Source organism: Saccoglossus kowalevskii, chromosome 14 (assembly GCF_978046115.1).
Source record: "Saccoglossus kowalevskii chromosome 14, keSacKowa6.1, whole genome shotgun sequence".
Lineage (NCBI taxonomy): Eukaryota > Metazoa > Hemichordata > Enteropneusta > Harrimaniidae > Saccoglossus > Saccoglossus kowalevskii.
Window position 1 is genome coordinate 9,677,857 of NC_140654.1, and position 17,737 is coordinate 9,695,593.

Consider the following 17,737-nt stretch of genomic DNA (forward strand, 5'->3'; position numbering starts at 1 on the left):
GTGGTCGTCGCGCAGCGAGTGTTCGAATTTCATGTAAATAAACAATGTATTTTACACGCGTTGTATACGTCGCTATGAGTCCCATATCGAACAGGACGCGACGCGACGACTGCCGCCCTTTAATGTTCCTTGTTGTGGTCATTTTCTAGTAGAGAGTATACGTTTGTATGATATTTGTATGGCTCTGTTCATTTGTGAACGGTCATATTTTAATTAATTAGCATTTTTCATTTGTTTGGTCGTCTTCAGTGCTGTTGTTATTTTCTTGTGTGAAGTATTAAAATTGGTACTGGAGGATTTAAAATATCATTGTAATGGCGCCCTCACAAAAACGGAAGGTGACGAGAGTTTCACCAACTGGGGGCGCTGAACTTACCCGGTGGGTCATCAGCTGACTATTCAGTTGTTGTTGAAACTGGAGTAAGGTTACCGACACCGGTGTTTAATGAACGATTGTGTGAATATTTCTTAATATTAGTGATTCCAATCTGTCTAAAAGTTGACACTTACTTTGTGTAAATGGATAAATACCAAGACAACATGTAGTAGATGCGAACCAAGTACGTGTACGTGTGGCATATCCTTATTGTTATGACTTCAAGAATAACATGACCTCGACACTGTGTTTTAACAATCGGTGAATAGTAAATCTATACGCCAAACTCGTCTCTGAAAGCGTTAAATCCACGAATTTATAGAAATGTCGGACGTAGACGAAACGACGCCACTCACTGGGGACCGGCCTCGACATAAGACCATAGACGATAAGGTACAGTAGCCATATTATTACTTGACCTCGAATCACCTGCAGAATGTGGCCGGCCTTTTTTATTAGATATATTCGTTTATATGTGTTGTTTAAAATTGCCTTTATTTGTTCATACTTTCACTTTACGTGGCTTAATTTTGAATCTATGGTCACACATACTCGTATCTATTGATTTGGATTTAGTTCCACTAGTTAATTGTTGTGGCATTTCTTCCGGGGAGCGATTTCGAAATCGAAAGAGAGGAATTTTGTTGAGAATGTGCATTTCGCAGGGTAGACTCTTCTGCCATCTAAATATGACCAAAGAGTGCTCCCTACACACGACAGTGGAATGACCCAATTCAGTTTTTATCAAGAAGAAATAGCACAGTCATCGTTACCGTGTTGATACGTCAGATTACCCGGTAACTTATTTCCAATTGACATCTGCAGACTTGTAATCCAAACATTCACTGCAACTGCAGTGCTTGGTAGAAGCCTACTCATAAATGCAAATACCAAGAATTTATTCATTTTGCAATAAATTGTACTCCCTGGTAATATAAGGATATTGACTTTAAACAAGCTAGGAACACAAGCATAATTATTTTGAAAATGATTGTTGCATTTTACAATGGGTTCCTATGGCAGAACATAGACCTTAAATATATCTCAAATTGTAGGTTGGTCATAAGTTGAAAAGATTATATATTGCTAATGATTGGTACTTTGTTGTCCTGAATTATATCAGAAATCTGGTTTTTAAAAAATGTCAAATAATGGAATTTTTCTTTAACATTGTGTTCTATGGAATTGTTCTAAAAATAGCAATTTTGGAAAAATGTTAGAGCAAGTTTTTCAAAATATGTCACTGTAACACACAAAAGAATGGAATTTCTTGATGCAATGAGGCAATAAATCCATGATTTTACATAATAAACTAATGAACATTGTCATATGATTTAAAACCCAACATTCTCAAAAATTACGAGTAGACTTCTACCTTTTAATAAATAAAATTTTAAATTCAAATATTGCTTAGTTGAATTTATGTAAAAATTAAATTAGAATTAAATTAGGTAATATTTAGATTAAGCAATTACTCCCTGTAAAAAAATACGATGAAAGAAAATGTTTCCAACAAATTTCTTTAAATTATAGACACTCTGAAAAGTGCAGTAATGAAACTGATTTCATGATCTGCCAAATTAAGAATATGTTTACCTCCAATTAATTTATGAATTATAGAAAACTATCGTAGGTGTGATTGGAACTGGCAATCATGGCACCAGTAATTACCCAGCTACATTACTCATCATTAAGCTTTTATTTGGCCCCTTGGTATCCCCTAGATGGAAGTCTAGTAACTGAGTATGTGCAACACAACCATGCAGGCCAATTGATTACACAGTTTACTTATATGGAGGTTCACCTTATCCCGTGGTGTAATAACAGATTGCAAAGAATACATGGAAGCATATCAAATTAAATAATTGATTGACGAGGAACTAAACCTGGCATTTTACATTTTAAAAAAAAAATACTTAAAAATAAATGCTATATAAAGTATGGCAGTAGCCTGGCAAAGTCAGGACTTCTTTTTTTGTTTTACAAAGAAAAAATATAATTAATTGTCAATTTGGCCTTTTTAGCGCGATCACGAAAACTAGCATGACTGGGAAAGAAATCGATTTCGCTGCGAGTGGGGAACATATTTTTTTTAATTAAAAATTACACCTATGTTTGAAAAAATCCCCTCGACAGTGGCTAGTCTAGTATGGCAGGTGTGATTCAAACTTGTGAATACAGCACCAAATCATCTGTCTGTATGACCCAGCATGGTTTAGTTTTAGCCATCCCACATCCCCAATAACAGAATTTATTCTATGATTATGATGAAAATGTTTGTGGATGTTTAACACAACTTCATCATTTTGTTTTGACAAGTTAGTACAGTGCTTTCAGAAAAGCTGTTCACATATTTTATAACTAATTTATAACTGAGCATTTCTCTCAAATCCAATTGTATTGCCTATTATAATTCATGTGGTGTTGATGATGTGCCACAAAGCCAATCAGATTCTGGTCAACGCAGACAAACTGGGTCATACGTCTCAGGATCGTGCATTTATCCGTAGTGACGTCAAGGCGATCATTCTGGTTGGTCAACAGCAGTTTTCAAATTTATAATTGTTTCATGTTGTTATGGTTGTAAATGGCTTTTTCAGTCCAGTGTTACCATAGTAATAAGCTTCTAACAAATAATGTATCTTTCCATTGATATTAATGTTTGCCACAGTTACTATGACAACTGAGTTGTGTAAGTTTAGAATGAATTTATTGTTTGTTTCTTTCACAGCCACGTGGTCAGTTTCGCTCAACCATTGGCATGATCCTATCTCTGATGGGATGTGTGGTTGGTACTGGAAATATTTGGAGATTTCCAAGAATAGTCGCCAATAATAGCGGTGAAGGAGGTATTCTTGTTTTTTATTAATTATTAATATGATTAAATCTCCCACACTGAAAACAATAGATTTCATCTCTGTAAAACATTGTACGAAAGTGTCACAGAAGGGAAAATGTGCATCATTCTCACATCACATTTGTATACTTGCTTTTGTTGTCATTGGACTACGAATTCTTATAGTGTGACTGTAATAGAATAACGTCCTGGAATGCAAACGTTTTAATACAAAGCGCAGCACATTTGTTATATCTCATTAAATCATTATTACATGCAGAAAAAAAGTGTATAAAGTTATCACAAGAATTCCGTAAAGTATGCACTCAGGCAGTTCAGGAATGCATCATCCTTCACTACACTGTACTGCCTTTGTGCATGCTTTGCAGTATTCTCGCAATAACCTCATGTCATCAGCACAGATATGTGTCTATGAAGTTCAATAATTTTATTTACAGGCCCATGTGCATGTCGGTCAAAATTGCATATTCTCATATTCTCATAATGTCTCAGGGTCCATGAACAGTATCACTGTGGTATGGTAACCAAAATAAACAAAATAGGCCCAGAATAAAAATATTTATATCTCTGGTACGTTAATTGAAATGTGTGCATCTTTTTTTTCTTTTTTTTTTCTTTTTTTAGAAAAAATGGATGAAACAGTTTTCATCAAAAGTCGTAATAAAAGCACAAATTTAATTAATTAAGGACCACTTTAGAATAAAAATAAATAGCCACCTGTGCACAACGATTTCAGAACACCAATTTACCATATTTATCATTATAGTTGCATACCCTTATGCAGAGTCTATCAATGTTTTCCTCCAAGAGGGAAAATAGTGCCGAATATGTGAATTTCACTTTTTTTTTATTGCCATTTAAATTCGCCATCCAAGCGACATGACAATATGTCAATAACTAAGGGGTTGGGCTTAAACTGAGGAAAAAGTGATATTTTCATGTTGAGATCGATCAGATATAGTGTGAGTGGCACCCTCGCCGGCCGAACAGCATCAGACGCCAGAATAGTGTTTCGTTAGAAGGATTAATACTGTGAATTCAAAGATCACACCTTCTTGCAGTGAGTTTCAATGAATACTAGTATTCATTTTGGTGGTAATGGTACATTGGACGGAAATAAACGGAATGGTTACTTTTTGATGGCTATCGCTATCTGACGTTCCTGCAATTTGATTGGTACCAACAAAAAATCGTTGGGGGAAGTGAAAAACTACATCATTCTGTCAGGCGTGTGTAGGGAGCACAGTGGTGGGTGCAACTCACGTGACGTTGTCAGGCTTACAGGCTGCTTGTTGTTTTGTTTATTATTGCATAATGAGTTGTTACGTCACTGACTTGTTATATTTCTTTTCTTTCAGGAGCACTTCATTTCCTTATTATTTGGTTGTTTTTCCTGTTTTTATGGTCCATGCCGATGATGTTGGTGGAATATGCGACCGGTCGTTACACCAAGCTTTGTGTTGTAGATTCTTTCAGAAAGCTGATTGGTCCACAAAATATGTGGTGTGGAGGACTGATTGTTGTTGGAACCTTAGGAATATCGTAAGTATGACCTGGATATGATTATAAAATCACATTTCATTTAGTAGCAATCTTAATTGGTTAGAAATTATTATTGTTACATTTCACTCCAATCATGGGATACTCTAGAATTAGCTTTGCAGAACATCTTTATTAATAGCTAAAAAATATTATTTGGAAGCTATTAGCAAGAAGATTTTTTGATGAATCTGATTTATAATAATAATAATAATAATAATAATAACTTTATTGCCTCCGTGTAAAAAGATAAGTACAGCAAAAAAAACGAGTTTAAAATAATAACAAGATACATGTAAAAATATTATAAAAAGCTCGTAACTAGTATTTAAATGTTAAATAAATCTTTGTGTGTTGTGTAAATATAATAAGTTCTTTAATTATGCCGGGATCTTTGCTTGAGAGTATATGTGAAAGTGGTATCATATCACAACATAAATTACAGTTCTTATGTCATAACTCCAGTCATAGTTTTTAACAATTATACATTCAAACATAATCCAGAAACTATTGGGTACACTCAAGCACAATCAGACTGTGTAAGTCTTGAAGCAGTCACTAATAGATTATTTCAATTCACATGAACTGACGGTTTGTGGCTTCCTGTGGCTTGTCAGGTGCACTAACTAACCACAATATTTTTTTTCTGTAAAGGATTCAGACGTAAGAAAAATGATAGAAAATGTAGTTAGGTTACACTCGCCTAGTTGAGGAGGCTTTCTTTATTGCTGTTGTTACATATTGCTAAAACTGAAGTTCCCACTGTTTCTTTTTTATTGTTTATTTGCAGGTCTTACTATTGCACTCTCTGTGGATGGAGTTTATATTATTTTCAATATTTCATATTTAATGACCTTCCCATAAATGAAACTGCAAGTCAGGCTATATTTGATAACTACACTGAGGTAGGAGCTAAATACAGTATGTCTTATTATCACCATGGCAATCTAATTCACATGTCTTATCACCATGGCAATCTTTATCACACAATCCATTTTATATATTTCAAACAATATTATCACCATGACAATCCAGTTAACATCATGGCAATCTCGCCCACTATCCTATCTCCATGGCAATCTAGTTCACACAGATTTATCGCCATGGCAATCCAAACCACACTACACTGTCTTATCACCATGACAATATAGTTCACACAATCTGATTACCATGGCAATTTACAGTTCACACAATATAAAATTATTATCACCATGGCAATCTTGTTCACACAGACTTATCACTATGGCAATCCAAACCACACAGACTTATCACCATGGCAATCCAGTCCATACTGTCTTATCACCATGACAATCCAGTTTTTCCAGTCTTATCACCATGGCAATCTCACGCACACAATTATCACTCATTATCAACATGGCAATCCAGTTAACACAGTCTTATCACCTAGGCAATCTAGTCAACACAATGTCATGTACATGTCCAGTGATATTGTACGCAGGCACATTTAAGATTTATATGTGATACTTATTTCATTTACAGAGCAGTTGGACGTATTTTACAACATTTCTTGCCGCACTGATAGCAAGTATATCCGTCCTATGGTCCGTGAAGAGTATTGAAATCGCCAACACCATACTAGTGCCAACATTTCTGCTTTTACTATTGTTCAATTTTATTTGGGCCATGACACTAGAATTTTCAAACCTTGGTCTCAGATTTTTATTTTCTCCAGATTGGGGTAAGCATTAATTGTTTATTTCAATCTTATTTTCTTAAATTTTTCGAATGCCAGAATTTTAGTGCATCATTTTGCATATATTTTATATTCTGTTATTTATTTGTTATTTTTGAACCAAATGGGCATAATTTTCGGTTGGCTACTGATTTAAATAAATAAATTTCGCTGACATTTTGGGCTGTGTTATATCTCACTAAATTATGATATTGTATAATAATATTACATGAATTTTGTGAACTACACATTCGGGCAGTACCGTACTCTATTGCATTGACTGACATGTTCAATTACCATACTGCCTGAGTACATACTTCGCTGTATTCTCGTCATACTGAAGAGATTAATAAATGTTTTTGATTGTTGCACTTTTTATTAACAGATTAGTATGATTAGAATTATGAAACTGGGTTATTTGAAAGACAATGTCAAATTATATATCAGCACATGTAGGTTATTTTCATAAACTCTTGTTTTCAGCTTTATTGTCTGATCCGGTGACGTGGATGGAAGCAATAAGTCAAAATGCCTGGGATACCGGAGTCGGACATGGTGAATTCCTGTCCTATGCAACACATATGACCAGAGAAAATGGTGTTGTTAAAATATCAACGGGTATACCTACAGCCAACAACTTAGTTAGGTACTGTAATGTAAACCCCGCCCCCACAAGTTATGCTTCTTGTCTCAGGGGACTTAAGATTACTCAATATCACAACAAGCTGTAATGTTTAATGCTTTCAGATAAATACATTAAAAGTTCAATGATTAAAATATCTTTTAAAACAGAAAACTAATATTTCTCATTTCTACCATATGTGGCAAACTTGGCATAATTTTTCTTCTGTGAGGTGCAGGTTTCAAACAAATGCACTCAATTTTGGCATAATCCACTTTTAATTTTCAAAAAATTTAATGAACCAGGAAAACTGACAATATTTTGTAGAGGTGAACTTTTTTAATCAGAGTCCTTCAAAAAATGTTACATCCACATTATCACAATCTGACTATATTTTACAATTAGCATATTCCATATTTGGATAAACATATTCCATATTTGGATAAACATTCCATATTTGGATAAACATATTCCATATTTGGATAAACATTCCATATTTGGATAAACATATTTCATATTTGGATAAACTTATTTCATATTTGGATAAACATTCCATATTTGGATAAACATATTCCATATTTGGATAAACATTCCATATTTAAATAAACATATTCCATATTTGGATAAACATATTTCATATTTGGATAAACATTCCACATTTGAATAAACATATTCCATATTTGGATAAACATTCCATATTTGAATAAATATATTCCATATTTGGATAAACATGTTCCATAATGGATAAACATGTTCCATATTTGAATAAACATGTTCCATATTAGGATAAACATGTATCATATTTGGATAAACATGTTCCATATTTGAATAAACATGTTCCATATTAGGATAAACATGTTCCATATTTGGATAAACATGTATCATATTTGGATAAACATATTCCATATTTGAATAAACATATTCCATATTTGGATAAACAATCTTTTTATGAAAATTTACCTGTATATTTCAGTTTATTTAGTACCTGCATAAAAAGTTATGTGTTAAGTTTCTCCTATTGTTTATTTCTTTTGTTTTGTTTCATACCTTTTATTTCTGCAGTTTATTAAATGGAATGACTACTTTTGCATCAGTATTTGCCATTGAAACAGCAAATGGAAAGAACAAGACAGAGATTATACAAGTATTGAAATCAAATGGACCTGGTAATACTGGTCTTACATTTGTATGGTGAGATATTTTTCATGTTACAGCACAGTAGCATTTTTATCACATGTTTTTATTCAAAATTGGGCATTTTTTTGTGTTTTATTCTGAACTGAAAATTTATCTGATTAATATGTGCATATATCATCATAAAAAATTTTTTAGATCATCAAGACAGTTTTTGAAAAACAAGCAAAATATTAATTGTATGAATATTGGCCAATACTCTGAAATGAAATTATAATGTTTCTTACTACTTTTAATGTGTTTTTTCAGGGTGCCAATGCTGTACGCTACTGTGGAGACATTTGGCAAGTACCTCGCCATTGGGTTCTTTTTAGCGACGGCGTTTGCTGGGATCAGTTCTTTAATAGCACACCTTGAACTCTATGCAAAAACCTTGGAAGATTTTGGCAGTAAGTGTCATTACTGTAAAATACTTTATTTTCGCTTGGAATTAATTTTTGCTATTTTTGCTGAAGGGATGATTCAGTGAAAATAAAATCCAGCGAATATACCTTTTTTCGTATATTTTACATTCAACTTGTCAAAAATCAGTGAAAATAAATTCCATACAAAAAAAAAAAAATGTATATTCAGCGAAAATTAATTCCAGCTAAAATAAAGTATTTTACAGTACTATGCGAACACCAAATAAACAAACATGATTGTTTTTTTTGCTCATTTGCATATCAACAGTGAAAATTCTGGGTTTTATTTACAAAGGTGCAAAACGTAATCTGCAGTACGTGTAATATTAAACTGGTTACATTTATCTGCATAATTGATACATAATAATTTTTGTAAGATACAGGTTGTATAGTGTTATCCTGTGTTGTTGTTTTTTTCAGTAAAAAGGGTGCCATCTGTAATATTTTCATCAATAGTTGTTTTTCTGATCAATTTTGGAGCTTCCTCAAGTGTAGAAGTTCTAGTGAGTCTGGTGAGTGCCATCATGTAAGCTCGCTTTGCAATATAACATTTCTTATTAATATAATTAAAAAAAAAACTTTGTAATTTAAATTGTTGGAAGAAGACGTTTCAATACATTGAAATGCTTCGTTGCTAAGATGACTAATTGAAAATTCATATTTACTTCTACAATGTAATGCATTTGTTAAAACAATATGGCCACCAGGCAGCCATTTTGAGTCCCATATTTGTTGATGTTTATAATGTGACATATTTGAAAAAAATCTATACACAATTAAGTAGAATGACAGAAATTCTTTTAATTTAAATGGTTGGAAGAAGACCATTAATTGGTGATTAATTGGTAATTGGAAAGCTATATTCAAATTCCGATTTATTTCTACAATGTAATGCATTTGTTGAAACAAAATGCCCACCAGGCAGCCATTTTGAGTCCCATATTTGAACAAAATATATACACAACTAAGTTTTGGTTCTTGAATGACAGAAATTCTTTTAATTCACCATCAACAAATATAGTCTTGATCAATGTCATATTATTGGTGTAAAATACTATTGAAGTTAAATTTGTTGCATTCTATAGTTTTGGTGAAAAAGAAATAGATTGACAAAAACCACCCATTATACAATAAATATAGCTGCTTTTAACCTTTTCACCACCAGTTCGTTCTTTTCATCACAAATTCACAAAAACGTCCCGTCTGCACTTTCCTTCAAAAAACAAAACAGACAAAAATAGCCAAATATTTTTAGTAAAAACTGAAAATTTACTCAAATTTTGTTTTTTGTTTCTAAAATATAAGGAAAAAGTGCAGAAAAATTTGGATGAGAAAGTCTGGTGGTGAAAAGGTTATACCCTCTTTTTCAATTTAAAAATGGAGATACAGTTTTTATTTGCAGTGTTTATTTCATGCCATATAACAATGTAATTCTTTGTGATTACATGATAGGATTACGTATGGGCTTATCAATTGGTTATATCAGGACTATTATTTCAGTATCTTGTTATCCGTTTTGGTGCCACTAAATACAGAACTCAGATTATCAACGAATACGGTACAACTGATTGGATCTTACCAAAGCCATGGGAATGGCTTATTAAGTAAGTGCCCTTCTTTAGGGACGACGTCAAAAGATCGATGTCTGATAAAAAACTTAATTCCTTCAGTTTTTTTCCAAACCCCCCCTACCCCCCACTGAAACTTAATTGATAAGTATTGGTCATGGCGTCAGACTACATTCACCATTAAATACAAATTGATAATCGGACAGTAGTATTTCATAGCAGTTGGTTGTCGAGTGGGTGTAAAAAGATTTTACAAATGCACCTCATTTGACGCACAGATTTACACTCGAACCAAACCATTTTTCTGTTTTTTTTCTTTTTCGGTTATTTCTGTCAATGATTGGATAGAAAAAAAAACAAACTACAAATACTCCAAGATTTGTTTGACTTCATTAAAAAATAAAATCGTTTTTGTAGGATGGAAACTTTTTGAGGTCAAAATCCCCCACCCCTAAACTAAAGGAAATAAGTTTTTTATCCGACATCGATCTTTTGACGTCGTCCCTTAGTTATAAACAAGTATTTGACCTGTCAATCACCTTTATAACAGTTATCACACGGCAATGCACACTGCTTCTTCCCATGATTCCAAGCACACTTCTATTTGCAGGGTTTGAGATAATATGACAACAAAATAGACTAAAGGATGCTGACAGTCAAACATATATTAATATTCTGAACTATATTATTATCCATGAAATCCAGCCTCACATCAGAAAAAGTTAGAAAAACTGTCTGTTGATATTGTGCAGGACAACACTGAGAAATCAGGTTATCCTTTGATTCCATAAAATTGATAATGTCCAGTGTGTCCTCTGAGTGAATATGACATGTCATTGACACACAAATATTGGATGTGATGTGTCCAGCTGTCATTGAAAAAAACATCTTACTTTAAAGTTACGGAATTTTTAATTTGATAAAATTCACATTTTATATATGAAATAAGTGTAAAAATGAAGAAAATCAGAGGCTATGACATTTTGTTTGCCTCTCAAGTCACATATAAAGTCACATACAAATCAAACTTTTTTGTTGAAGACCGACCAATTTCACTCAGCTTGATTTTGAGGGATTCCATATTTATTCAAGATCTTTACAAAATAATCCTGTTAGAGAGTACACTGATAGTATCTGTGAACTGTCAAAACATCAAGTATAATTGGATGAATTTATATACTCTGGGGTGGACATCCGGGCATTTTCACCGCCTGGCAACCAGCGGCGGTGAAAACAAAGGCCCAAAACTCGCAGAAAACTGTACTTTGGGATGATTGTTGAGACTCCTCTGAACAGTGTAACAAAATTAGCCCTACGTGTGTAACATATATAAATTTGGTTGTTCAGGATTACTTCAAAGTTGAGTTTGTGTTGTTTACTCGAATTTTCACTGGCTCGACCGGCGTTCCACAGCAGCGCGCACAGAGCCCATAGAAATGCATGTACAGTAGTACGCGTCTTAGCAGCAACGTGGAACGTCCCATGACGTAGCTCCGCCCCCGAGATTGTTTATTTATCCACTACATCCCTCGTTCATGATTTCTTCCTCATATTGGTCAGAAAAAAAAAACTTTAAATTAATAAGTAGTCAGTCAGCTGTGCTAATTAAATGATGGTAATCGCTGTTTTGAGTAACTATTCAAAATAGCTAGACATTTTCGATCAATAACTCTTTATTAACTAGGCTAAGTGTAAGAAAGAACTCACTCAAACTTGCTATAAATGGTGACTATGCAGTCTATGCATATCATATCAAATCTGTGCATATTAATCAGATAATTTGCATAATAATTTAAACCACTTGTTTCTTGCATATTTCAAAATGTATACTGGCTTAGGGAGATTCAATGTCTAATGATAATTTTGAATTATTCTGTACTAATCTGCATATGTTTATATTGCATATTGATGTAAACTTGGTACACGGATACTGCTTAGGAAGTCCAATGATAATAGTTCAGAAATAAATTTGTTTTTCACTAATTACTATTTTAAAGCGCTGTAGTTGTCGCGCTAAGCATGTGCAAGATATATGGGTCTCTGATAAACAAAGATGGCACGTTTCCAAGCTTTAATTGGTAATTTTCATGTGATTGGAAGGTATCGAAGGAGTCACCGGCGGTGATCAGTACAAGTCGCGCCCAGGTCAAACCTCATACTTTCGTGATTTCCATTTGAAGAGCGCATTGGATTGTGGGAAAATCAATGTTTATCAACACAATATGTGTATATGTGATTATGTTGCCTGGTAGAAAAACAAACCCTAGTCGGTAACAATTACAGAGATTATGTATGAAAATGATGAATTATTGTTTGTTTGTTTGTTTGTAGGTTCATTGCTCCATTTGAAGCATTGGTGTTGTTGCTATGGTTTCTGATTAATGAACTTATTACCAAACCTGATTGGTACTTGTTGGATACTCTTTCGTTGATGAACCTAATTATGCAGGTATGTTTGAAATCCTAAGTTAATGCAAAGCTACTTATAAGACTGAACCTGACGCTAACGCTTTGACTGCCAGATATTTTTACCACCAAATATTCAGCATAAATTGTTACTCAATAAATTGGCAATATACAAAAAAATTTCAACATATTTTTTGAATCACATAGATGGTATCTGAAATTTGGTTTTAAATTGTGATTAATAGGTGTGTCAATTTTTAGCAAGACTTCATGTCAGAAGCAAAATGTTCAGAAATATTTTGTGCTCAAAGTCAGGCCAATTAGTGAGCATCTTTTTTGTTGACAATTTATTTCAGCGTATCAAATTTTGCCTTGTAAATATGATTTAAATATATTTAAATGTGACTGGAAATCTCTGCAGCCATACTGTAATGATTACACTTCAATGCATGAACACCAAACAAATACAATTAAACTTTACAAAGACAACATACTGGTACAATCATTGAGTCGAGTATCCAGAATTTTGAAATAATTTAAAAAATGCTTTCTTTATTTTTAAAATAAAATGGTAAATAGTCATCACAGCAGTTGAAAGTCTTAAAAATTATTCAACCACACGGATAGTGGCAATATTGAAAAGTTGACCCAGCAAACTACTTCTTTTAAATCTACTAATTGTGAAATATGTTAGTTTTAGCTAAAATTTCATTCTGAATTCTTGGCTGAACCGGATTTTGGTCATTTATGAACGGATTTCATTCAAACTTGGTACATACATTGAACTTTATGGCACCTTGATGCAAGTCATTTTGTTTTTCAGGTCAAATTCAAAATGGCTGCCTGGCCATTTTGTTTTAACAGACATAGTTCTTGGGCTATTTTTGATTTCTCCTGACTGATCATGTTCAGACTTTACTTGTACATCATACATTGTGCCAAACATGTGCATATGTATTCCAATGGCCAAATTGCAGTTGTTTTTTTATCAAAATCAAGCATTTCTACAATTCAGGAATCTCAGTCATGCATAGACTTGTTTTGTTCAAACTTAATACGTACATTGAACTTTATGGGACCTTAATGCTTGACACTTTCTATTTTTAGACCGGCCTCTAAATGGCCGTCTGGTGGCCATTTTGTTTCAGTGAATGCATTTTTGGAGCCATATCTCTGACATTCTCTGACTGTTTATGCTCAAACTTTATATGTTTCTTAACCTTGAGAACTCACAGATTACATTTACACATGCCTTTGTGATTCTGCCCATTGGTTCAAATCTGGTGTAAAACCTATAGTTGGATACTATTTGTAGAATATTCAATTGCTTTTAAAAGGAGTAACTCTATTACAAACACTTTGGATGTCATAATTAATATTAGGCTTTAACTCTTCTAATGGTTTGTTCATTTCAGTGGAGCATTGCAACAGCTCTTCTGATCATACCAAATTACATCTATGTTTGCTGTTGGTTGCCACGGAAACGAAAGAAAGATGATGATCTTGTGATGCCAGAAAGAGAAGATTTTCATGAGTCTCCAGGAAAACAGGCATTTATGTATACTGAAGAGAACAAGTAATAATTTCTACAGCTGTCTAAATAGAAGCAATATTGTAGATTTACAGTTCTGACAGTAAAGGACTATGGGTGACTGGAACTGCTTGGTACTGTAAAAGGATTAATTATTCACTGGGTTTTAATTTTGTTTATTTCGCTGAATGGAAAATGCGCTAAATTAAAACCCAGTGAATATATAAGATTTAGTATACAACACATTATCTAAATGATAAAACCGTGAATTTAAAACCCACTGAATATGCCTGAAATGGTAAATCAGCGTAATTTAAACCCAGTGAAAATTAGTCATTTTACAGTAATTCATTATTTTCTACAAGCCACCTGTAGATGGCGCTGTACAAATGTTAGTAACATTGCACTGTATTCACTATTAAATGAAGATAAAATTAAACTAATGTTTTTTGGGGATTAATTGACACCAACTTGTATTTTTTAAATAAATTATAAAATTTTGTACATAATCCCAACCATGATACTGTAATAATGCAACGATACATGCAAAAACTCGTATGTTCAAACATTTTTCAGTATTTTAGTTTAAACACTTATGTTTTGATTGTATTGTGTGGTCTTATTTTAACATTTTTCTTAGTATAATGTTTCCGTCCTGGAATCTGATTTATTTTTGCATAAATCTTAATTTGAATCAAAATAATGACCCACAAATTAGCTAAAGGTGTGCGTGAATTATTTTGAGTAAATGTAATAATGCATGCAATTATGGCACTCACTTCAATCACCTTAATTACAGCATTTATGCATACTTTGCAGTAATATTGTAATAACTTCATGTAGCTTTGATTCAGTCATGTTTCAGACACTGGAATTACTTGGTAGATATCGTATAGCTATCATATTTTTGATTCAAATTTTTCTTAATCTATTTTCTTAAGTGAGTATGCCAAATAAATTGAGACATTAGCTGCATTAAAGTAGTTGTGGGGCGAATTGAATATTTATGTCTTATTTTTTATGTTTTCATTATTATTGATAAATGGTATTAAGATACCATAAATTGAAAAAAATAGGAATTATTGGTAAATTTTTCGAGAAAATAGAAAATGATTAAAATTTCCATTATTGCACTGGTTTCCTATTGTGAAATTATTGTTTCATTTTTTTTAAATTTTGCTCGGTGAAATGGGATGAAACGTCATACATTATAATCGATATAATTCCTAATATTGTTAATTAAACCATTTCAGTATGATATTAGTTTTTATGTTATATTATGGAAGTTCTCTTTTACAATGGAATGTATAAATACGTGCAGTAAAATGCTCAGTACTAAAAAAAAAAACTACCTTAAATATGTTAAAACTAAGTTATGTCTAGTTAAATTATACCAAACAAAGTTTATAACATTTCTGTATCTACAGACTATAATAAAATTAAAAAGTTTTGTTGAGCCATACATGTATGACGCATGTCAAGCTTACAGCGTATGTTTTTTCTCAGGTACAGCATTATTCATTTTCTTAAAGTATTCAATTTACATAGCTTTAAAGGGCAACAGTCGTCACGCTGCGTCCTGTTCGATATGGACTCATAGCAATGTATATAACGCGTGTAAAATACATTGTTTATTTATATGAAATTTGAACAATCGCTGCGCGACGACCACCACGCTTTAAGGTTCTGTAATCATTCAGTGTAAAACATTTTCACAAATTTATAAAGCAATGCAGACTTTTGATGTAATGATTTACATTTTTTATCTAATATTTTGCATGTTTTAACTTTGGAGGCTTTACGTAGCATTTTTGGATATGTTGTGCAAAGTTTGTTGTGTATTTTTATTTTCAAGTTTTTTGTATCATAGCATTTTAAAGTGTGTGACCACGATTTGCTTGCTTGTGGTTATGATTGTTAGCAGAGAAGGTGCTGTAAAAATACTTGTTGATGGATTTGGTGATCATTTTCACTTAGTTTAAATTAAGTAACACAATAATTTTGGCTTGAGGACCAAAATCACTTGGACTATGAACAAATAATTTTTTTTTCAAGTTGAATTTTTGGCACCCCACCTTCCTTTCTATATTTCTCTGCTTCGCTACCAAAAATGGAGAAGCAGAGTGAGAAAGTTGGAGTGAATATTTTGAAGAAAAATCACAAATGAGTTGTTAATTCCTTGCAGTGGTTGGGATTGTTGATGTTAACGAAAACACCGTAAAATCTTTATTAGAAGCTGCATTCTTAATAGAAGCTGTATACCCACCCATTCTTTTTGAATAATTGAGAACCAAAAACTTGCCATTTCTCATACATTTGTATGTTGGTGTTCTAATAGAAGCTACATTTCCTCTGTTGCATTGTATCATTTAAATAGAATTAAGCCGTGTCTTTTAATACAGATTTTACTGTAATTTCAAACAGAAAACACATCAAAGTATATTGATCTTTTAAAGGACTATGTTGTTTTAGCTCAGTATAGAAGGGATTGTTTTGATTACATTTCAATGTAGCTGAAATAAACAGATTTAAAACACAGCAGTGCTATAATTTGATTTTTTTTTCATGTCATTTACTGTAAAACATGTCTTTTTCGCCAGCATGTCTTTTTGGCGAAATTTAGTGAGAGAACTAATTCGCTAATTTAAGATGTCGCTAATGATTTCATTATAATTTCAAAATGGCCGCCAAATAACGTCTTTTTCTCCACACACGCACACACTTTGTTAACAACATAGAAAACATAATAATCTGGGGCACTTCCTTATTACACTTGACAGTTTTTTCTTTGTTTTAATGGAAGTGATAACTGCGCATTTATTTTGGCAGGTGAAAGACAAGTATTGTGAAAACAGGAAATCAACAAAGACAAGAGAGATTCACTATAAAATCAACATTTCGCTATTACGTCATTTTACCACAATTATCTAAAATTGCATGTCGCTTTTTCAACATGTTTTACAGTATTTCATTGTGGGGGGGGGGGGGGGGCCAGAAATTCTATAGCAGAGAAACTGCAAACACAAATTCTACTCTCAGTTTTGAGGAAGATAAATAAGTTTGTACAATTTTTCCTAGTTTTAGTGCCCCTCAGGAAAATACTTTCTGTTTCGGGCCATGCAAATCAATACCTCCATACAACATAATATTGTTAGTGGACTTCTTTTAGACTTCCAGTTCTTATGTCATTTACTATTTGATTCCAAAAGCTACAAAACCACTCTATGGATACATGACTCATTGGCTCTTATGTAATGCTATGGATAATTTTTAACGGCTGATCATCAATGCAGCACACGTTTTCGAACAATGTTTTTACACACGTAAATGCTACATGGGATACCGGTAGGATAAAACAACATGATTGACGTACGCAAGTGCTGGTTCGAGTCGCGTATGCAGTACATGTTTACTATAATTTGACATAGTATTTACCTTGCCATTTATTCAGTGTTATTTGCTTACTTTACTTTCTATGTCAACAGCAACTATGAGTTTAAAATTATTTCTCAGTACTTATTCACTGTTATAATGCTGTACCATTACT

The 17,737-nt window shown here is 32.8% G+C and overlaps 1 protein-coding gene across 1 annotated transcript; it reads left to right on the forward strand.

The window, feature by feature from the left end:
* The first annotated feature begins 412 nt into the window (after positions 1–412).
* On the forward strand, positions 413–16,728 carry LOC102807337 (uncharacterized). Its single transcript, XM_006822773.2, has 12 exons — positions 413–769; positions 3,108–3,225; positions 4,592–4,775; positions 5,563–5,677; positions 6,273–6,471; positions 6,949–7,111; positions 8,150–8,278; positions 8,531–8,670; positions 9,106–9,197; positions 10,138–10,289; positions 12,585–12,702; positions 14,075–16,728. The coding sequence occupies exons 1-12, from the start codon at positions 701–703 to the stop codon at positions 14,237–14,239; spliced, it is 1,644 nt and encodes a 547-aa protein (XP_006822836.2). The 5' UTR covers positions 413–700; the 3' UTR covers positions 14,240–16,728.
* The last annotated feature ends 1,009 nt before the right edge of the window (positions 16,729–17,737 follow it).

Coding starts and splice junctions, on each gene's coding strand:
- LOC102807337 (XM_006822773.2), top strand. CDS start 701: ATGTCGGACGTAGACGAAACGACGCCACTCACTGGGGACCGGCCTCGA. Junction 770..3,107: donor ATAAGACCATAGACGATAAG/GTACAGTAGCCA, acceptor TTTCTTTCACAG/CCACGTGGTCAGTTTCGCTC. Junction 4,776..5,562: donor GTTGGAACCTTAGGAATATC/GTAAGTATGACC, acceptor GTTTATTTGCAG/GTCTTACTATTGCACTCTCT.